This window comes from Pipra filicauda, unplaced genomic scaffold, assembly GCF_003945595.2.
Source record: "Pipra filicauda isolate LSUMZ 115617 unplaced genomic scaffold, ASM394559v2 scaffold95_size2449627_pilon, whole genome shotgun sequence".
Taxonomy (NCBI): domain Eukaryota; kingdom Metazoa; phylum Chordata; class Aves; order Passeriformes; family Pipridae; genus Pipra; species Pipra filicauda.
Genome location: NW_024105153.1, coordinates 1,962,284 through 1,984,163, shown reverse-complemented (window position 1 = coordinate 1,984,163; position 21,880 = coordinate 1,962,284). Strand labels below are relative to the sequence as shown.

The 21,880-nt window shown below is 39.2% G+C and overlaps 1 protein-coding gene across 1 annotated transcript in view; it reads right to left on the bottom strand.

Moving 5' to 3' along the window:
* Positions 1 to 21,880, bottom strand: part of GUCY2C (guanylate cyclase 2C) — a 45,700-nt gene continuing 23,820 nt past the window's right edge. Inside the window, exons 15-27 of the mRNA XM_027722587.2 lie at positions 21,232 to 21,336; positions 19,958 to 20,044; positions 15,743 to 15,875; positions 13,800 to 13,937; positions 10,066 to 10,154; positions 9,243 to 9,334; positions 7,525 to 7,683; positions 5,915 to 6,107; positions 4,720 to 4,894; positions 3,698 to 3,796; positions 2,832 to 2,926; positions 2,113 to 2,189; positions 1 to 427 (exon numbers count right to left, since the gene is read on the bottom strand). Of these exons, the coding sequence (XP_027578388.2) occupies positions 253 to 427; positions 2,113 to 2,189; positions 2,832 to 2,926; positions 3,698 to 3,796; positions 4,720 to 4,894; positions 5,915 to 6,107; positions 7,525 to 7,683; positions 9,243 to 9,334; positions 10,066 to 10,154; positions 13,800 to 13,937; positions 15,743 to 15,875; positions 19,958 to 20,044; positions 21,232 to 21,336 (1,617 nt within the window). The 3' untranslated portion in view covers positions 1 to 252. The remainder of the gene's footprint in view (positions 428 to 2,112; positions 2,190 to 2,831; positions 2,927 to 3,697; positions 3,797 to 4,719; positions 4,895 to 5,914; positions 6,108 to 7,524; positions 7,684 to 9,242; positions 9,335 to 10,065; positions 10,155 to 13,799; positions 13,938 to 15,742; positions 15,876 to 19,957; positions 20,045 to 21,231; positions 21,337 to 21,880) is intronic.

The following is a 21,880-nucleotide window of genomic DNA, read 5'->3' as shown; positions in this document are numbered from 1 at the left end:
TATTTTCCAGACTCAAGTGCAGATATTTTCATTTACCTCAAATCAGGCTGCATGTGTCCTACTGAAGTCATCCAACAATTTCAATGGTACAGTGAAGAGAGGTTTGATTTACAGATAGCAGGTCAGACAGTAGAAAGGATGCTTGGAAAGGTATTTTCTTTCTCCTCTAGCTGAAAGTGTAAGCCTCCAGCCTTCACATGAAGTTCTCCAGAGAGTTGCTGCAGCTTCTTGAGTCATACTAGACATCCAGTTTTAAACATATGTGGTAAAATTCTCTGTGCTGACCAATTGCAGGTATTCTAGGGTACCTGATCGGTAGCTAGCTACCCGTGAGAGCTCGTGCGCCTTGGATCCTTCATTTTCCCTTTTCTGAAGACTATTGGTTATCATCTCTGCTAAGTCATCTTGTAACCGCTGCTGATTCTCCCTGAAAGCAACAGGATGGAAAAAAAATTCAGTGAGTCACATTTTTAGTGATGGCCAGGTCCCCAGTGTTTTAAAATATTTCTATCCCACGTCTGTCTTAATGACATTCAACACTACTGATAAAAATAGTGGACAGGACCAAATTCAGCTTCTGAATTTGGGAATAGAAGTCAGGATTTCCTTGTGAGTTTTCCAGATAGTATAGATCAGTGTCTTTGCACAGGAGATCTGTACCTGTGTCATTATTGACCTTCCAAAAAAATCATGATCATTTGCATGAAAAGGAAGACACAAATTAGATTCAATCCCAATCAAAATAGGTTCTAGCTCTCAACAACATTACTGGCACCAGCACTTCCACTATTCAACTTCATGCAGCCTTTAGTAACAGAGTTGCCATCTTTTCAGAAATTTCTTCAGTATATCTGGCTTTTGCTGGAGTACCACACATATGACAATTTTTAAGGGGCAGTCCTATATGAGGAAGCGAAAACAAAAACATCACTGTGATCCAGCTCAAGAGGGACTTTCACTAGTTGAATTCCAGAACAATTGGCAATTCAGTAATTCTGATAGTCTCAACAGATCATATTAATTTTAAAAAAGGAGTTCTGAATTTATGAAAGAGATGTACCATAGAAGTAGTCTTGATAGTATTTCCTGCTCAGCTCAAACACTTGTACTTTCCATTAAAAAAATAACAAAGTTCATAAGATTCTGTAGTAGATTAAAAACTTGATTTTTCTGTTTTGCTAATGCCCGGATAAAACCCTCATCTTTCACTTAGCCTCCTCTTTTCTCTAACGTACTAGGAATAAATGGGCAGAGAATTTTATTCATGCAATGGACACATTGAGAAAGACTGAAAACTTTTGTAGTAGACGTAATCTGTAACATTTACTTATGCCTTTCAAGTGAGAAACTTGCACAATTATTGAGTTTGCAGGAAATAATGCAGTACTCGTATGCAAAATACATACTAAATAAATGCAATAAGTTATCCTGACTTCAGTTTTGCATAGTTTCCCAAAAACAACCCTTCCACTATTGCTGTATTTTATTCAATTCTAATGTAAAATTATGGCTCAGTTCCAGGACATCAACTTCATATTTTTTCCTGATAACTTCTCTCTTGTGTGTTAGAAGGTAACCTCTCGTTCAATTTTTAAAGACTATTCCTGTGTAGTATTACAGTAACTTTGTTCACCTCTTGTAGCAGAATACTGCTTAAAATCCTGCAAGTTTCATTCCTCCTACAAATTTCCCTACAAGAGCTCACTGGCTCTTTTCTGGTATTAGAGAGAGATGCACATTCAGTTGTGGTTATCCTCTTCCCATACTGTGACACACAGGTACCACTGGGACTAAATTTTTGGGAATATTGATGTTTTTCATTCTTCTGTCCATCTTTTGCCCTTATATCAGCAACTTGTCGTGTAAGTCTTACTTCCCTTCCAAGGAAATGAACCTGCTAAATGCTTATATAGACAAATAACCTTCAGCACACACATAGTCCCATGTCATGAATATTTACATGTTTATATGTATATACACTGTTAAGCCTCTAACTACTGAAGATAAGTTCAATAGTATAAAAAATCCACAAGTGCCAGGGAGCAACCATGAAGGCTAAAGCACAAAGAACGGGGATTTCTCTTCCCTTTACACATATAAAGACCATCTTACGCAGAAGGAGGTGTTGGAAGATTGTATTTCTTGTCCTCAGTACCCGTCAACCAGTAGGTAATCTCTGTTCCTCTGCCCTAAATATGTATGACAAAGAAAAGAAAGCACAATCTTGGGATTCGAATGGAATTCCCTGTAGTTAATTTACTTAAATAATACTGTATTACACACTGCCATGTTTGCCTCTGCTTGTTTTCAGTAACTGGTGCTGATGGCAAAGGATTAAAAATCAGATGTGAGAAGAAAAATAATGGGGTAGATGCAGCTGCACACCCATTTCCTTGTTCCATGACCTGAAACACACACCATAGGAGAGGTGAGCTGTGCTGCCTGCCATCAGCTCCCAAGGACAGACAAGTGTGACAGACTGAAATAAATGGATTGTAGAGGGACAGTCAGATATTGGAGTATAAGCAAATTAACAGTACATTCAGCTTCCCTTTCATCAGATGAATTCACTCCACAATTTTCTGTTCCAAGTGGTATGTTTCATTTGTTCTCCACATCTTTATGTTGTAATTTTATTTATGACTTAGGGAGCTCTTCATTGCCTGCATCATCTTTATTATAGAAATCTCTTCAACCACTAGAGACTGTGATACCAATTATCTGTAACCCTTTTTCCCCAGCTGTTAATTAAGTTTGTGGTACTCTCAGCTATATAATACTTCTTACTATCCCTCTTCTCTGTATTCCTGCATGTGCATGGAAAAAGTTACCTTCAAGTACGTTTCTCCTCTCACTTCATACTGGAATTGGCAATCTGTTCTTTTCAGGATGTTAATAGTGGAACCACTTACATGAATCCTTAAAGCTAAAAATTAAAGAGACAATGAAAGCTCAACCTGGAAACTTACCATGTAATCACATTAAGTATATGTGAAAACTGGTGCTACTTCTGTTTACAGCAGAAGTTCCTTCAGTTGTTATCAACATAAATTCTGAGAGTTAAATTAAATGAGAAGCAATTACACTGCTTTATGAAAAATTTGACTTCACTACATGGTGGAGCTGGTACAGCCATTGATCTGAAATACAGGTGACAATGGTATCTGTAGCATTTAGATGCCAAAAGGGAAAAGCATAATTGTTAGAGACCTATATAGGGAATGGTCATGGGAAAACACTGGGCAGAAGGAAAAAAAACTGGCTCTTGGCACAGTTCCCTAATGCTGAAGTTGAAGACATAATTGCTTCAACTTAAAATACACAGTCAGTATATTTACTCAACAAAGCTGTGATACAATTCTAGGGCAGACTAAAATCTACACTTCATAGAGTAAAATTAATCCAGGCACATGAGTATCATATCTTCCAGAGGAATTCAGGCAGTGAACCAGTCTACAAACTCCCCGTTACCAGCACTGAAGCATGAACAAGGAACAACTCTTCATTGCCCAGTGAAGTGCCCACTGTCACTTTGGACAGTTAAATAATTGGTAATCAAAACAAATAGGGCTTCTTTATCTCCAAAACTTCTGCAAGCTGATAATAAATTGTTCTCAGCTGAAAAAAGACACTGTGGTCACAAACTAAGCAATAGCCTTTGGTCCCGTTACACTGACAGCTAAAATTAAATCCTTACGCAAGCCTGTGGATTCCATCCGCGAAGCTGTGTTTACTGTATCTCCAAACAAACAGTAACGAGGCATTTTTATTCCAACCACACCAGCCGCACATGGACCTAGAAATGAGATGCAGAGCATTAAGAAACGGTGGATCAAGAGACTATTTGTTTGGGAGGTGTCTCACTACTGCAGAGCAGTGCAGTGCCTGCTGGAGCTCTGCATTCCTCACCAATGGCAATACTCTGTACCTCACTTCCCACAATATCTTGTGATCTCCCCTTCCTCCAAACCAAGCCTAGCTCTGTTAGTCTTGCATAATCTAATAAGAGCGTAAAAAGGACACAGCTGCACAGTATTAATTGTATTTAAGCACAATTTCTATGCAGAAAAAAAAAGTACAGTTATTAACTGTCAGGTTCGGAAGCAAGAGAAAAATAGAATAAGCTTCATTACAAAAGGGTGCATAGTGGAGCCTCAAGCAGTTTCCCAGTGCCTCAGTCATTTTCTCTGATATGTTCCTCCCTTGGCAGCTGACGTTTAGGTGGTTTATGAATTTCCCAAAGCTGTTGAACTGTCTGGAGTTCCCCTTTGATAAGAAGCGTTTTTATAGATAAATCAAAATATTAATTCCTGCATAGGCTTCACAAAACTTTTGCCTCCAAAAGCATAAAATACAAGTCTTCATTTTTTGTCTAGATAAGCATAGCTGGCCATGACTGATCTCCACTTTAGTCAGGGAGGAAAAATCTATGAAGGCTTATTTGATACAACTGGTTTAATCATACCAGGAATAATGGAAGTTGTTCATCCTAGCTACTGACTTAAGCTGTGAATGAATGGGTAAGGGTTATTTCACTACAGGGGAGCAAAGCAGTGACATTTTCTTTCTGTTGCTCTTCCTCTAGGTACATTTTTTTCAACCTGATTCCCCATGAGGAGAGCAATCAGGTATGATGTACTACCAGACCTTGTATGGGAGTCAGTTCTTTTCAAAAACAAGGCAACATATTGTCATCGTTGATCTAGCACTACTGTGTACCAGAGTGAATTCCAATGCGAATCCACACAGGCAGACCCGGCAGATGTCTCAGTTCAAAAGATCCCATGAAGCTGAGGATATCCAGAGCCATCATGGAGATGTCTACTGCATGCCGGTTGCCATTCCTCTTTGGTAAACCACTCGCCACCATGTAGGCATCACCAATGGTCTCCACCTGTGGAAACAAAATTAGAACTCACTACCTGCAGACACAGAAAAGTACATACTTAGTTAAAAGCAGAAAGGTTTTATCAGATCCTCTTGTTCATGATTAAACATTTCATCCCTGGAGAGCAGGATTGATTAGTTTAAGGTAGCTGACACCCTTTGGGTATTTGAGTGTTTATACCCTGCATTCCTGTTAACAAATCTGTATTTTCTGTATAGAAAATTGGGTATAAGCAGGCACATTGAAAGCACATTGAAATGAGGTAATCCTGACCTGGTTTTGTCTCTTCTGTCTTTGCTTAGAAGGCAGATTCCCAAATCCACCATATGATGCAATTTGATTTGTGTGTCCCCTGGTGTCCTAGTTAGGACAGCTGAGACCAGTTCATCATGGTATGGGTGTAACCCAAAACTGTGTATTCTATAGCCTTCCATGCCATTTCCCAGAAATTGTTAGCAGTAGAGGCCTGCGAGATAGGAAGATGTTCCTGTCCTCATACCCTTTTATGGAATTCCCTGCTCTGAGGGAAGGACTGAGCATCCTCATACCCTTTTATGGAATCCCCCGCTCTGAGTGAAGGACTGAGCATTCCTGCCTGAAATGGAGAATATATAAACTTGGAGTTTTGGAACCCTTTTACCACCCGTGGGATCCAGAGGAAGACTGCAGCTCACCGCTCTCAACCAGACTGAGAGCACCACCCTCAACTGGACTGCAATCACCACTTTTGACCAGACTGCAACAACTCTCCCACCAGCAGGTTTTTCCCCTCTCCCTTTACTTTGGACTCGGGGGGGGGCCCAAGGAACACCACTTTGTTCATGCCCCAGGGTGCTGGGTTATACATTTGGGTTTTGTGGGTTAAAACCAATTGCTTGTCTGTATAATCGTACTTATTGTATTATTTTATTAAATTGTTATTCTGACTTATAATCTCTCTTTTGAGTTGAGTTCATTTCCCCTGCTGGTTAATTTTTAAACCAGCACACCTGGTTGTTAACTGAACAAAAGTGAAGAGCTAATCACCTTGTAAACATCATGATGATCAAGAATGTGGTCAAAGTTCTTGTAGATATCATTCAGCATATCTACCACCTCCATAGGGGTGCTATATTTGCAGAGGGTGGTGAAGCCAACGATGTCACTGAAGTAGATAGTGACTTCTTCAAAGAGCTCTGGTTCTACCAGGCCAGTCTCCTTCAAAGACTTTACTACTGGCCTGTGGAAGTAGAGAAGGCAGGAAGACAGATGAGTAGTGCTTTCTAGTAAAGGTATTTTTTCATGCAACCCAACCACAGCATTGCTTTCTGTGTAGGAAACATCAAATAGTTTGCTGAAAACTGCCACTGTAATCACATTTTAGATGCCCATAATGCCTTTCAGCAAGGAACCTCAAAGCACTTACTAATGGTAATTAATGTGCTACAGCCTTACAAAATCTAAGTGTGTTAATAGCCATGAGGAAACTAAGACACAGGCAACTGAGCTTGGTTAAGGTCAGAAACAGGGATATTGAGTCAAATTTAAAACTGAAATTCTAGAATTTCTGACATGTAGACCTACATTCTACCATACAATAAGTAAGAACAAACATATTTTTCTGTTTTCGCAGTGTAGAAGTAATTTCATCCTGATAATTACATCACCTCTTCCTGATTTCAGAAGATGTATCATAGTCTGATAATTTCATGGAAAAAAAATTCAATACCATGACAGTCAATATCTATTCAAAGGGACCTTCATTTTCTTGCAATTCTAAATCCAGGAAAATATCTGTTCCTAGTGGAGATATTAGAAGAGAATAACTGAAAGAGATGCAGAAAATTATAGGGTTTGCACAATGCTGTGTTCCATCTACACTGGGACAATAATAGAGTGGTAGGAACAATAAAGAGTGGAAGAAGACGTGGATTCCTTTTCGCACTGTCTATACAGCCAGATCATTTCAAATTTTCCCCAAAACTGGATTGAACAAACATTTTTTTAAAAGATGAGACAATAAAAAGATTTTATCTTTTTTAAAGATAAAATCAATACTCTGACTACTGAAATACCCTTGAAAATAGTAATGATAGGGCACTTTTACCATTGCAAATGTATGCAATACCAAAATTACTGACATTACCAATATTAGAATATCAGTAATACTTATCCTATACGATAGGATAAGTATTCTTCATTCTTTGAAGAATCCATCTAGCTTAGTATGGCCCAGCCAACCTCAGCCCCTCTGTACATTGCTAAATCCCAGCCTAAAATCGGACTGTACTCCTGCTCTCCAGCTGGAGACACTCCCTCTACCTAGCAAGGTGCTGGAGCAGAACAGAGCTCCGTGATATGGGGTCACTGTAGATCTATGTGTTCCAAGGAAAGAGTGAAAAAGAGGCTTGTGCTGGAAAGGGGGATCCTGTGCATGAAGAAATGTTGAGAAAGATAATGGGTCCCAGTACCATCTTGACATGAAACTCCACCGTGGGGTGGAGAGCACAGGGACAGCTGCTGCTTCTTTCCTTCCTAGCAGGATTAGATTAGAGGGGGAGGAAATAGAACATTAACATTAATCCCATCCCCTACTTTGCAAGAATCAGGTGATATATATAAATAAAATGCCACAGAAAATCCTCCGGGCCAGTTACCTTGGAAGTAACATGAAGTTAAGCCTGTCTGCTCTGTCTCGCTCTGCTTTGTATAGCTCTGTCCTTTCCTCCACCAGGTGCTCCAAGTTCCGGGAGTACAGCTGCAGACGCCGGATCAGGGTATCCATATAGCTTTCATTGGTCTGGCCATGGAGGTTACTGCAAGTAACAGAGTTACACAGGAGTGAAGAAGAAAGACTGATAGACATTCATTGTTGAGAGCAGCCAAAAAGAGGCAAGAAAGGAACAATGGAAAACTTCTCCAGTGTTTGACTTCCATGTAGTTAGAATGCAAAATGCCTCAAGTGCACCATTCTTTTACTTGCTTGGAGGGCTTATGTATATGAGTTGAAAGTCAGTGATCCACGCTTGTCAGTTGCAACTGGTAATTCTTAAAGCACCCGTCCATCACCTAGCCCTGATAATACTGTCAGTTCCAGATTACCTTGGGTAATCCATGAACATTCATTTGTAAAAAGTAACTGAGAAGCTCAAATTCTGAGAGGAATCTGAAAATAGTAGGTAGAATATTGCATATAATATTTAGATGGGGGCTTCAGCCAGAAGGATTAAGACAATTTGGGGCTGTCTGTTTAGAAAACAGAACAATACAGTAGAACAAAGAGGAGCCCCTGAGCTAGTCTTACTCACAAGATCCTGGAGACTCCTGCCTACTAACAACCCCTGGATGCAGAAGTATGGTAACATGAGCTGCTCAAACCCCTGTTTGTCTAGGCAGCCTGCACTTGCCAAAGCAGTCTGAAAGTAGATAGGACCAGGCTGAATGGAAGAGTCAGATAAGTATTGTATCCAACTGGACTTTAAAATCACTCTTACTTTAAAGTAATGTCAGCGATGCGACATCTTAGACCCCCATGAGGAGAACATCATATGGAGTGTGGCAAGAGGCAACCTGTTTGCTTTTGTGGGATGGAAGCTTAGGAGATGAACTAGGAGGCCTTTCTATTCAGTTGCAGTAATATTATTCAACAGATACATTCAGTTATGTATAGTACGGTTGTCCTTCTACCCATGTAGAATGGAAAATGATGCAAGTACTGTTGGGGTTTGTTGATGGGAACAGCTTTAAAAACTGGGGAGCAATTGCCCAAGAGAAGTGATTAAAAGCTCACTGTTTGGTCATCAAAATAATTAACTCATACCAAACTCTGTAGGAACAATGCAGCATTGTCCAGGTGAAAGGCCTGTATAACCCCATAGGGTTTATCCAGCTATGGCCCTTATTATTTTCCCACAACTTTGTATCATCAAATCCCTGTAATTAATACTTCTCATGAGTTACGGCCCAACATTTCTAGTCAGCTTAATTTGGGACCATCCAAACATCTATGTGCATTCACTTCCCGAAACTTAGACGACATGAGTCACTATCCAACTCTTGACTAGAGACAGGGATTGAATTACTTGAACAGTTTAAATCTCTAATTATCCAGCTTGCTACTTTCACAATGTACCAATCTGAGGTATGGTCATTGCCTTACCCTCACTCAGCTAGTACATTGCACACATATGTACGTATACACATGCACATGCTCGCCTACCTTTCTGCCAAAGAATAAAAGAAGATATAAGTGAACAACACTAGATTTTTCCACTGACTGAATCATTATCACAGCAGTTTACACACTTAAAAATGTGAGCTTTCTAACACTTAGGAGGAGTTTGGAGCATCTTAAAACAGAGCCCCTGCTGCTCACCTGAATATTTTAGCCAGAGTACTCTCAATTTTCTTAAAGTCAGGCCTTTTCTCTGGATCTTCCTCCCAGCAGCTCTTCACTAGTGTATACAACTTCAAACAAAAATTTAAGGAAAGTCCATGTGAGTTATGAATATAGACAGAGAGTAGTGCTAAATAGCACTAGTTCATTAGGGAATTTCTGGTTACTCTTGACTGGCAGCATATTAAATCATGTGACTAACTGTCGAACCTATGGTTAGAACACTCATTGCAGGCATCCTAAACTTAACTCTGTGATGACTAGTGACATGATCTTAACTTGAATTTGCAGTACATAAATGAAAGGCAAGTAAATGGATCCAGTCTTGTAGCTGGAGGCAGGTACAGTTATTGACATGGAGATAAATGCTGTGGTAATTATATTTCCAATACCCCGAGTTTGGGATTTTTCTGAAACTAGTGATTTAGCCAAAAAGAATGGGGTTCATTGCTGAATATGTGGATGTCTACAATACAGACATTTTCACCTGTGCAAGAAGCCTTAGGGGCTGTAAAATCAGTGGAGAGAGGTATACTCGAGGTGTGATTCATCCCATCTCAAAGATATCTAAAATAGGTCAGAAGAGTGGCACCATATAAGTGGCTATTTCTTTCTAGTGAAATAATTTCCATGAGTTGTACTCCACTTTGCTGGTAACAACTATGGAATGCCATTTCTTCCCACGAGGTTAGGGTATTTGGCATAAAAAGCATGGCTTTCACCTTCCCATGATCATGGGCTCTAGTCTGGCCAGAACTTCCACCCTTCACCCAGAAAATGGCCTAGTTAATTATTAGCTTACTTCCACCTGTCTTTCTCCCACTGTTTCCAAGGTCAGATCTGGTCGGAAAGGCTTCACTCCTTTGCCGCTCTCCACTCTGTAAAGTTTCTCTAACACAGGAAAAGATCAAAGTTTTAAACAAAAAAGCATAAGAAGGACATTGCTTGTGGATAGAATTCTATGGTTACAAGCTACTGTGCAAACAAAACTCTTGAAGACAGTTCCCTCATTTTGATGTGAATTTCAGCTTTGGATGTTTTCTAAATATATGGCACAAGATCAAAACAGGCTGTCTTGAAGGCTCCTGAAAGCAAAATGAATAGAAATGTACATGAGTATTTATTGGTCACGGTAGACATGGTTATGGCATCTTCCCAAATGAATGTTGGGCATTATTAGTGTGCCTCTCAGCATGAAGTATAGTTATAGCAAAAACAATGTGAAAAGCCCATTGCAACTTGATCAAAAGTGTTGAGACATACAACTCCGTCAGAGCAGTACAAATCATCCTGTAGATGCTCAACTTTCTTAAAACTAAGATATTAATATATATGGGTTAAAAGCATTGCATCTAAATGCTTAAAAAGCTTAAATGTTAAAAGCTCATTTGTCCTCTTAGTCATGAAAACCATTCTATGAAAGTTATTTGGATTCTGAACACATCAAAATCAGGCTGCATTTGCACATCTCAACTTAAGCACAGTAAATGAGAGCTAAAGCAAAAACATCTCTCTTTGTCTTTCTCTGGAAGATCTCAAGAGTTCCAGATGGGGAGGGATTTAAAAAACAGAAGTAATTTTTTAACTTTGGAGTAAAGAGAAATTGAAAGGGATCTGTGAACAAGCATGAAACACATTTTTTTAGTAATGTCTGGTTATATTTGGGATACAATTTTACTGAAGGAAGCGTGTAATGACATGAGGAAGGTTTGTAATCGTGATGGTAAGTGCCAGTCTAGGGTAGCTAGTGATGCCTAAGCATGCATAATCACCCTAAAATGATGCAGCAGCTTCCAGCTTTTTGGTACAGAAATTAAAGACTAGAGAAGGAGCTGGAGACTCAAGTGTCCAAAATGCTATGGAATGGAGAGACTGCAAAGAAATCTTCTTTGCAGAAGAAGAGAGAGAGACAGGAAAGTCTGTGTAGGGCTCATGTATGCAAGAGGAATGTGCTGGATTTCCATGTTGCACGCACACCTGAGAGAGGAAGTAACAGCAGCTATTAGCAACACTGCAATTAGCCAGTGGCAGAACGTAGTGGAACAAGGAGGCAGCTTGAATTGAGCGTTCGTACGTGACAAGATTTCACAGTCTTGAGCAGTGAATGAGGTGTTTCTGCAGAAGAGTGGAGTAACCAGATGGGGAACAGCTGTCTCACAGAGACATCAGTGAAGAGGACTATGACCTAGTTACTTCTATACATTAGAAATCCAGTTTTGTATACCTGTCATCCTATGGGACTTCCTTTCTTTCATTAGTAGCAAAATTATTGTACATTAAGTTGATTGGTACATATTTGCAGGTTGAGAAAATTGGCTCACTGAGTAACTTGAAATTGAGTTTCCTTTTTCTAAATTGGTGGATGGAGCCTAGGTATGGGGTTTTTAATAAGTCTTTTAAAATCTAAACACAGCCCTTGCTACTGTCAATGAAGTCCTGGAGAAACAGTTCAGTTGTCTTGAAATATCAGTATCATGCCTTCTAACTTGCAGAGACTAACTCCTGAGAGCCTAGCCATTGAAAGACTCTTCAGGTGACTTAAAAACCAAATGAATCAAACATGCAACCAGGACATTTCTTTGTCCATCACCATTGACTCTAATTTGGTATTCTTTTCTCTTTTTATCTTAGAAATTTGTAAATTATTGATCACCCCCAGTTTGAGCTACTGTCTTCCAAAGTTAGATGATGCCGCAAAGAGAATTCAGAGGTGTTTGAGTAAGTATAGTTCACTGTCTTGCTTATCTTGGCTAATGAATGAATCCAGGCATTTAAATGAGGAGCCACTTCAGCAACACATAATAAAACTTAAAGAAACTTGATAAACTGATGAACACATTTACTCAAATTGCATAATCAATAGTCGAGAATAATACCAGAAGCCATTAGGTCAGCAACATATATCTTAGACATCTACTAATGCTTTTAAGGAAAAAAAGCTTTGTGGAAAAAACAATCTTCTCACTGAATGGAAAACTTAAAATTTCAACTGAAATTTACAAAGCAGATTATTTTTTCAAGTTACAGTGGATCCAGACCTACCAAACAGGCTTCATGGCCAGTGAGGTCATTGCTGTCTTACCCAACATGCTGATATGTGACCATCTCCAGCAACAGCACTTCGGTGCTGTTAGGTACCTAGCTTAGATGCTAAAAATTCTTTCAGTTGGGTGAATTAACCTAATGCTATTTGAAAGGGACAGTCTTTCCAAAAGGACAAAATGCAATTTTAAGAAACAGGTGAAAGATAAAACAAGGAACCAGGTTCTGACTCTGACAGCCAGGGTCAAATACAGAGCAGTGAGGATGCCACCACATCTCAGAAGAGCCAGGAAACACTATGTCTGAGGCTAACTTAATAACCACTAACACAGCACAGCAAGACTATAACTGCTCATCAAGTAGTTAAAAGAATATATTTTGCTATGGATTTGCTTTACAAGTCAAAATGAGGAAGGAAGGGCATTGCACTTTCTCCACCTATGTTGGCGATACTTGTAAAATTCTTGCATTCATGAGGATTGTGCCTGCCTCTTTCCAAGAAAAAATGAACAGAAAAACTTTCATTTTCTCGACCTTATTTTAAGCATGGAATCCTGAAGAGTTTGGTTTATGGGGAACAGGCATTTCTAATATTTTAGATCTACATTTATATTAAAGAGACAGTGATGTGAAATACTGTGTTTCCCCAAATATAAGCATAGATTTGAGATAATGTAGGATGATGAACATGCCCCAGAAATTATTCTCAAATGTAACTCAGGAAAAGAGCTATTAGGCTGTTGAGCTGCTGCTCTAGATGTTTTAACAAATGTGAGGCGGATCTAACAGAATGACTCAGACGTAAAGGCAGTGTCTAAATTGTTGTTAGTAACTGTCACTAGGAAAATCCCAAACCCACACATGTTTTTATGTCAGTTCTAGTATATAATAATGCCTGGATTCTGGGAATTGGGATTGACTTGGCTGTTAGCCACTCAAAAACAATGTCACAAAATGCACAGTCTGTGGTTTAATGGATGCATTACAGGAGGATATGATTTTTCTGACAGAAGTTAAATTGCTGAATTATAACTGGCTTGAATAAAATCTGAATTGCCAGTTTTTAAATGTCAACTGTTTTTGTGTCATGCCGCTGAGTTTTTCTTGTTCTGTGTTGACATTTCTGATTTATGCTGCTTAAAATGAGTGACATATGTTGTGCACAAGTCATAATAGAAAGACCTTTGTGGCCTTTAAATGTTACAGTAAGTCTGGACAGCATGGTATAATGTTAACTTCTGTAATGCTATGGCCCAGGTGAGGAGGGAAGAGAAAGGGCAAGAAAACTCAATGCAAATTTTATTTACAGAAAAATAAGGACACTTGCCCCCACAGTGAGATTCTTCAAACAGGTTTTTCATTCATCACACAGTGAAAGAAGCAGCAGTTCAAGCAGTTATCAGAGACAGTACCTTTCACAAAACATGGAGAACAGGCCAGTTACAGCTACACCATCCTAGAAGGCTGCAATAGAGGAGAAATTTGTGGATTTACCTCTGTTGTCCCGGCAGTGTCCGGTATAGAACGTCTCTCTGCGTAGGATGATTTCTTGGGCAATGATCCCATAGCTGTATACATCACCCTTCTGAGATACATCAGCATGACGGAGATGCTCAGGAGCTGTCCACAAGTCTGAAGATCCAGACAGCAACAGGGGATGAGGGAAAAGGGGAAGGGAGAGCAGTAATTGAAAAAAAGGTGATCCTTCTCAGAGCATCCATTGGTTATAATGATATTTCCTTTTACTCTTTCCATATCCAACCCAGAGCCCATGGGTACTGTTTATTTTCTACTTTAGCATTTTTCTTGAGAAGCTGACATCAGTACAGTTAGATAAACCTCTGATGTGGTAGTTTTCAGTTGTCTGGGATTTGCTGACCCTTTCCGTTGTAGATGCAGATCCTCACACCTTCAGAAAATGTTATGTTTATTGGCAATGAACTTGCTTTTCTTGGCCACCTTTCATGGGCTTCTTAGAAATAGCCTGTGCATTTGTATAAGACCAAGGAATGCCAGTGCTATAATAAAAAAAACCCTGAGACATAAATTATTGAGCTAGATGCAAGGAGTTTGTTATACAAGGTGTCAGATGAGAAGACTGCAGTATTTCCCAATGGCTTTGATATCATGAAGCTATTGAAATAATTCTCAAGTGCTTTTGAACCTGACATGATATTACCTGCTCATAACCACTTACTTTCTATAGATTTTATTAATCTATATTTCTAGTGCAACGAGCACTATTGTACCTCAAAACCAGAATGCTGCCATGGTACAACAGTTTGTTGTGACATGTTGGTGATGTTTCATAACAGTGACCTGAACACAGTAATGAGACCTGAAAATAGAGTTATGATATCAGGCCGCAACATCCAGCCTCACTGAATCTGCAATCTCTTGTGAAACACTAAGTTTTCTTCAAGGAAAAGATCTAGTAGCCAGAAATTTTGAGGTTGTTTATGAACAATGAAAGAAGATAGATATATTAAAATGTAATAATAATATAAATTTAAATATGAAATTTGTAAAATGAAGAATGAATAGAGCATTTACCTTTAGTGCACTTTGCTTACTCTTTTTTTATGTATTTATTGCTACTTTTGAACATGTTTGTGTCTGAATGTAAAAATCTTCTCCAACCCAGTTGCAACCACAGTTTCTTCTCAGGTCACATGCTGCAGTTACAGCAAAGTGCTGTGCTTATTATTCCCCAAGCTCTACTCTGTGTCAGATTCATATGACATCATTTCAGATGGGCTCATCTTTTCGCTCCAGATCAAGTAAGAAAAAAAGATGAGTAGAAAAGAGTGCTCTATTTTAGAAAATTTTCTATTTTAGAAAATTGTTCTATGAATGCGAGGTGAATAGAAAATGTAAAGAAAAACTATTAAAATTATTCCAATCTGGTTGCACGCATATTGTTAGTTTCCTACCTAAGGAATGAAAAACAAAGTTATCATTGCATATCATTGCATTGCATATCCTTTTTTTAAGGATTATCAATCATGACTGTTAACATTCAAATGATATCACAGAGCACTGTGGTAACACAATCAATGACAAGATTACTTGTACTTAACTCCTTTTTTTCTTCACACAAGTTTGGCATTACTGCTGAAGAGATCTGTTTGCATGAAGGACTTGGATGCTGAAAATGTTTCTTGCACCTCAGCCGCATGTGAAATCTCTGTTTTCTAAACTGAAAGTTGAATATTCATCCTTCCTTTCCTTCTCACTTACACTAATTTCTTTCTCTACCTGCTAATAATTTTCTTTCATTGTGTTAAGACAGTATTTTCAGATATCATTTGTATAATGCCTGCTACATAAATTAAAATCATATTGTACATTTTGTAGGCCATAGTGGTCTATGAAGTTAAGAAAATTCCAGTGGGTTGGAAACCATGAGGGAGAGTTCAATTAGGCATTGTTTTTACCTTTCCTTGGAGGCAGAATTGAATTGCAGCCAAAATCAGTGATCTTCACTACCATGCGATTGTCTACTACACAGTTTGTGGATTTGAGTCGACCATGGACTTCAGTTTTGCTTGAGTGCAGGTAAGACATCCCCTATGATTGACAATAAAAGAGGAGGAAAGCATGACTACATGTGAGACACTTAGCTGTTACCAGACTCAACAAGAATGTGAATATGCTAATGTCTGTCCAAGTAATTAAATGGCCTTCATCTGCAATGGATATGCATAAATCACAACTCCCTTTCATATTATTTTACAGAGGAGACTTTCCAAGGTGATAGGAACAGTCCATGTTAAGAAGTGAGGAAATGGATCATGTCATGGAAGACCACCCTTTCTCTTTGTTAACAATAGTCTGACATAACATCTTGGGTTTTGACAATATTATAACACAATTAAGCAATTAGAGAAGTTTATTTCCTCCCACAGAAGTTTTAATTTCACTTGCAATTAATTTTTTTTTGTAAATTTAATACAGATTTATTAGAATGTTACACAAAAAAAGTGCTTCCAACTACATGTTCATCCAATGGACATCCATAGGTGTGAGAGGAATTGCTCCTTATATCTATAAACGTCTTTGAAGATTATCACACATCAGAGACTTAATTCGAAACATTGCAGCAGATCCACTTCTGCAAATCAGAGGGCTAAAGAGGGGTCAATGCAGAGTGTTAGATGATGCACTAGGGCTTATATCACACAGAGAATAAGACTAGAAGATCATAAAGGTCTCTTCTGACCTGACTGGTTTTCTTTGTACAAGTCAATGCATATCAGCTATCTATGAGCTAAACAACAAAGTGAGCATCATGAGGACTGGCCAATGCAGTTTCATCTTTATTTCCTGAGATTCAGTCTCTTGACTCACAATACACACAGGCATACAAAGGTGTGTAGTTTGCCTCTTTTTACTTATCATATCTGAAATTGTCTCATTTAGTCTAAGACAGTCTAATACGCTGCAATACATGCAAAGGGGCTAGCACTGAGGCACAGCTGGAAAAGAACATTATTAAGTGGGCGTAAACTGAAGAAGGGAGTAGGTATGCTAATTTGCACCCTCTTGCTATTATTTATTCTGTTTCATCTCTCTCTTCTGAACTACTTACACTCACACCTACTTATAGTCTATTGCTGGTTGTTTTTCTTCCTATAGTCCTCTTTCCTTTGTGCTCAGTATATGAAGCACAATCTATATCCTATGGAAGCCAGAAGTATGTCATATCTGTTTAGCTTCTTCTCTAAATGATCTTCCACTTAGACTCCTACATGTATAGCTCATCCTTTTGCATAACTGAAAGACAGAATTTAATCAGGGTTACATAGCTCATGTGGTCATGAATACACAGTATGACATGCTGGGTTTTCTTTTCAAATACCGGCTACACATAATTGGGAATGGATCAGCAAATGCAACAACAGATCACTGAGACATGAGCTGAGTTTTGGGCACAGCAGATGTATGTCTGAGACACAAGCAGCCTGCAAAAGATGCAATCTCTGGAGAATGTTGTTGGACTGGTTATCCTCGACCTATCTAGACCATGCCAAAATTACAGAGATTGTGTGCACACTATACCCAAGGAACACATTTCTTGATTAAGCAGCTTTTAGCATGCAGCCCTGATGACAGTACCCAGGATGTTTTGCCTCATTTAGGCCCTATTTCCTCCAGCTGTGCCTTCTTCCAGCTCCTGCTTTCATCAGCCAGGAAATGTACCCATTGCCACAGCAGAATTCTCAATCACTCGCAGCATCAAATGACAGGCAAAAGTAATTTTGATTTCCTTATCCCAAGGCTTTCTTGTTAAAAATTTCTGGAGGCAGAAGTCTTATAGATGTATCTGATAAAATTTTCCTCTTTCCTTACCACTATCCTGTGCACTTACCTGAAAACAAGAAACTGTTAAGAACTCACAGTGTGATTTTCAAAATTTATGACTTTCAGCGCAATACTTCTAAATACTTGAGCATTCTTGTAACCTCTGCTCTGGAGCTCTGAAGCTTTAATTCTGACTGAGAACCCTTTTCCTGACACAATGCAAGAATATTACAATCCCTTGCACAATATCCTGCAGCAGCCCCTTATTTAATAAGTAGTGTTGCAATGACAAGTGTATGCACTAATAACTACAAGGTTTGATTACTGCAATTCCTTCTTGGCAGACCTTTCATCAGAGCTCTTTGGTCACATATAGCCAAATCCATGGAGCTACAGGTGATGCCATCAATCCTAGAGACAGCTAAGGCAGGAAAAAAAACAAAGAGGGGTGGAAGTAAATGGAGTAGATTCAGGCCTTCTCCTTTGCCCACCCCACCTTCTCTAGTGAACTAGGGACTGCTCTAGGAATAGTCATTACTTGGCTAGTTGTACCAGGGAATACAAATGATCCAGCCTTTGTTCAGAAACAAATGCAGCACTTCTATGCCAGATGAAGACCAGGCAAAGTACTAGGACTGTTTGGTAAAAGCAGAGTGTAGGAAAGTGGTGGTGTGGAGAGGGAGAAGCATATAAAAAGGCAAAGGAATCACAGGAGCTGGTCACAGGGATTTTAACAGCCTGGAGAGCTGGGGCTGGACTTGAAGAGGATGGATACTGAGATGAGAGGAACCGGAGCTGAAAAGCCACAAAGTGACTTCTGTAAAGAGAGAAGCCATTCAAGTCAAAATAGACAGGGTGCCTGGAGCTGTGGTTTGGGAATAGCAATACAAGAATTTCATGGAAGTGTCTAAGTCCCAGAAGCTTCACCACAGTATCAGGTCTAAGAAGAGGAGAGGTTGGCAGATCATCCAAACTACAGTAATTTTCCAGATATTCCTGGGTACATACAAGTTTTCGGAAGATTTTGCAAACCATCTCTACTAACATAGCTAATAAGGCTCAGGAGCCATTCCAGAGAACAGATGCAGTGTACCAATCCATCCTCAGGTGCTGTGTCCCCTTTACCAATGGTGCAGCAAATGACTGGTTGTGAAGTCTTGGTACCAGTGCAGTCACTGGCGTTTGGTCACTCCCTTCAGAGGGACTGGGATTTCTCTCTCCTCATAAATGGAGACAGTACTAGTCCCTATTTGCTAAGTAAACATCTGAAGGTGAACTGAAAAGGGTTAAAAATACCCTGGGTTTTGATATGCTATGAGGAGGCAGGGAAACTCCACTGCTGCTATTTAAAGTCAAACTTAATGCTGAACGTTAACTGAACTTGAAACTCATTAACAAGGCCAACAAACTCTGGCAATTTGGATTAAGGGGGCTTTAATAAAGCACAAGATTTTCAATATCTCTTTAGAACAGACACAGTGGAGCCATTCATCTTGGAAACTAAATCTGAACTTATGGATGTAGGGAAACAGGAGGACTGTCCAATTGCAAACCAGCAGTAGGAAGAGGAGAGCAGCTGAGCACTAGCCAAAGGACAGAGGTGATTCTTTACATTTATCTGCAGAGGTATAATGAATTATTATACCCGCGAATTACAAAGACTTCTTAACTACCAGATAAACAGTTACAAGTCTCCAGTGTAGAATAGAATTTCTTTACCATGCATATTGATTCTTCCTAGAACAAGGACCTAAAGTGCAACGATCTGTTGAAAGCTACTGAAAAATAGCCTTGATTTCTATAAAAGACTAATTTCTTCCCTCTCAAACTGCTTGAAATGGATAGCTGTAGTGAGAAACTAGAGTTTCTCACTCTAGTGAAAAAGTCAGGATGGTACATAAACAATTTGTTTAGAAAAAGTTGATCCCATCTCTGGATACAAATTAGAATACTTCTGTCATTTGAAAAAATACAGTTTTGCTTTGTATGCTTTACCTGAGGCCAGAAAGTAGTGTGTTTTGCAGATCTTGTGACTGCCTAAGCCCTACTAATCAGAGCCACTGGTCAACAGATTGTAACCCTCTGATCTTTGGGTCACATTTCTTTGAGGCATGCTTTATTTGTTTATTTATAAAAAGCCCAAAGCCAGCTCTGGCCCCTATTTTCTCCTTCAGTCTGAGAGCCACTGGTTTCTCCTGCCTCATATACTTGTCCCCAGAGGAGAAAAAACTGGAAGGACATATAGCTCTAGCCAAGAAGGAGAAGACCTTGAGAGCTACACTTCTCGGATGATCAGTTTTGCAAGACAAGATTGGTTGATTCCCATCACACTTTCAGCAGCCACTTACCTTGGCAATATCATACATGACAGAGATTTTAAATTCCCAGTCCATGAATGTGACATCAGGATAGGAGATTTTATCATTTAAAACATCCTGTCAAGAGAAGAAAAGTTTTTCGGGGAGAAAACAGAAGATGAGATATGAGTATCCAAATTGCAGAGCCTTTTAACTAGCAACTTTATTTTTTACAGGGAGTACATGCACTAGAACAGAAGTCGACTCAAAAAATAGGGAATATGAAATATAGTTCAAGTTTACACTAGAAAAGTGGGGACTCCAGAAAGGAGGGTTTTGTGCAATTAAAGATAAATTGTGAAATCGTTCTTAAAGCTAAGTCTTTAAGAAAACAAAATAACGGAGACACAAATGGTCAAGGTGTGCAAGAGGAAGGGAGAGGATTTTTCATGTTTTGTGCTCGCAATCCATTTCCTACCAATTTACTCATGGCCTTATAAGCTCAAAGTAGACTGTTCCTTTATCTTAACCTGCCAGTCACACTATGACTTGACTTTACACTTACACTTACTTTACTGCTAAAAGTAAACTTCCATGAGTATGCCACTTTACAAGAAAAGGACTCAGAGAGGGAGCTGTTATTTTGCTGCCTGGCTGTGAGTTTGTTCCAGAGACCTCGCTGCTACAGGAGAGTCTTTGTATGAATGCAGAAGCAGAGACAATATATGCCCACAGAAGAGTTGATGCCACCATCATTTCATGATTAGCACTGAAATAATATTGGTAATAATAAACCATAAGTCTTTTCATAACTTTTGCCAGGCATCAATTTACCATTTCTTTTATAAACAAAAATAAAATTGTTGTCCCTTACAACACGGAATTTGCCATAGTTGTCCCTTATTAGTATGGATATATTCTTTTCTCTATCCTTGCACACTCTAGAGGCACTTTGGGGTCCGCAAGGGCATCAGCAGAGACAACAGCTATGACTTGGAAAATGAAGATAAAGTTATATCCTATATGCTTCCAGTTGGGGACACAATACAAATGTTGTTGCTGTGGCCTGGGCAGAGCTCTGCTTGTACTTATCCTTGCCTCCACCTCACCTCATCCTCTCCCGGCTTGAGAACCATCAAATTGACACAGCAACACCTGGGGAAGGCTGGAGAGAACCAAGCAAGGGATAGAAAACTTGGGAGTCAGAAACCTGCCACCACTTGCTCAGTCCATAGCTGCTGCATGAGGGCCAGAGACATAGAGGTGGGGATTTTTTTTCTTACTTTGAAATTTGATAATTTGGGGGCTTAAGGAGAATTCTTTACCCGCAGAGAACCTCTTTCGCAGTACTCAATCACCCCAAAGATCATGGTGTCTATCTTCACAGTGCCATAGAACTTGGTCAGATTGTAATAATCAACCTGTAGGAGCTAGAGCAGAAACATTTAATCTGTTTTTAAAAGCAATCATTGTTAATACAGAAACACAGGTCACAGATACTTATGCGACATGGCTTTTTATCTCAGGCCCTGATAAGATGTATGAGGTTCCCTTAAACCACTGTGTACTAAGGCACTGAGTGAAGTACTTGAAGATGTTTGTTATTCCAGAGCCTTCTGGATTAGGGAGATAAAAGTGGCTGCTGTTGGATACTGCAAGTCAATTCCAGAGCCCCCTATAATATCCATTATTGCCTCTCAAACCTCCCAGCTGACAGTGACAGAATGTTGTGAATCAGTCAGTAAATGAGCAAGTAATAAAAATTTAATTACGTTGCATGATATTATGGACTTTGTCCATTTAAATAGACAACTATAGTTTACTTTGAGGTATTTTTACAGCTTATTGAATTCACAGCATAGCTGTGTTGTGTGAAAAGAAAACCATTCAAAAAAAGATGCAGTACTGCATCCAAATTCATGTCCCATGTTGGAAGAGTCTGAATGCACAAGCCAGCAGAGTATTACTTATATT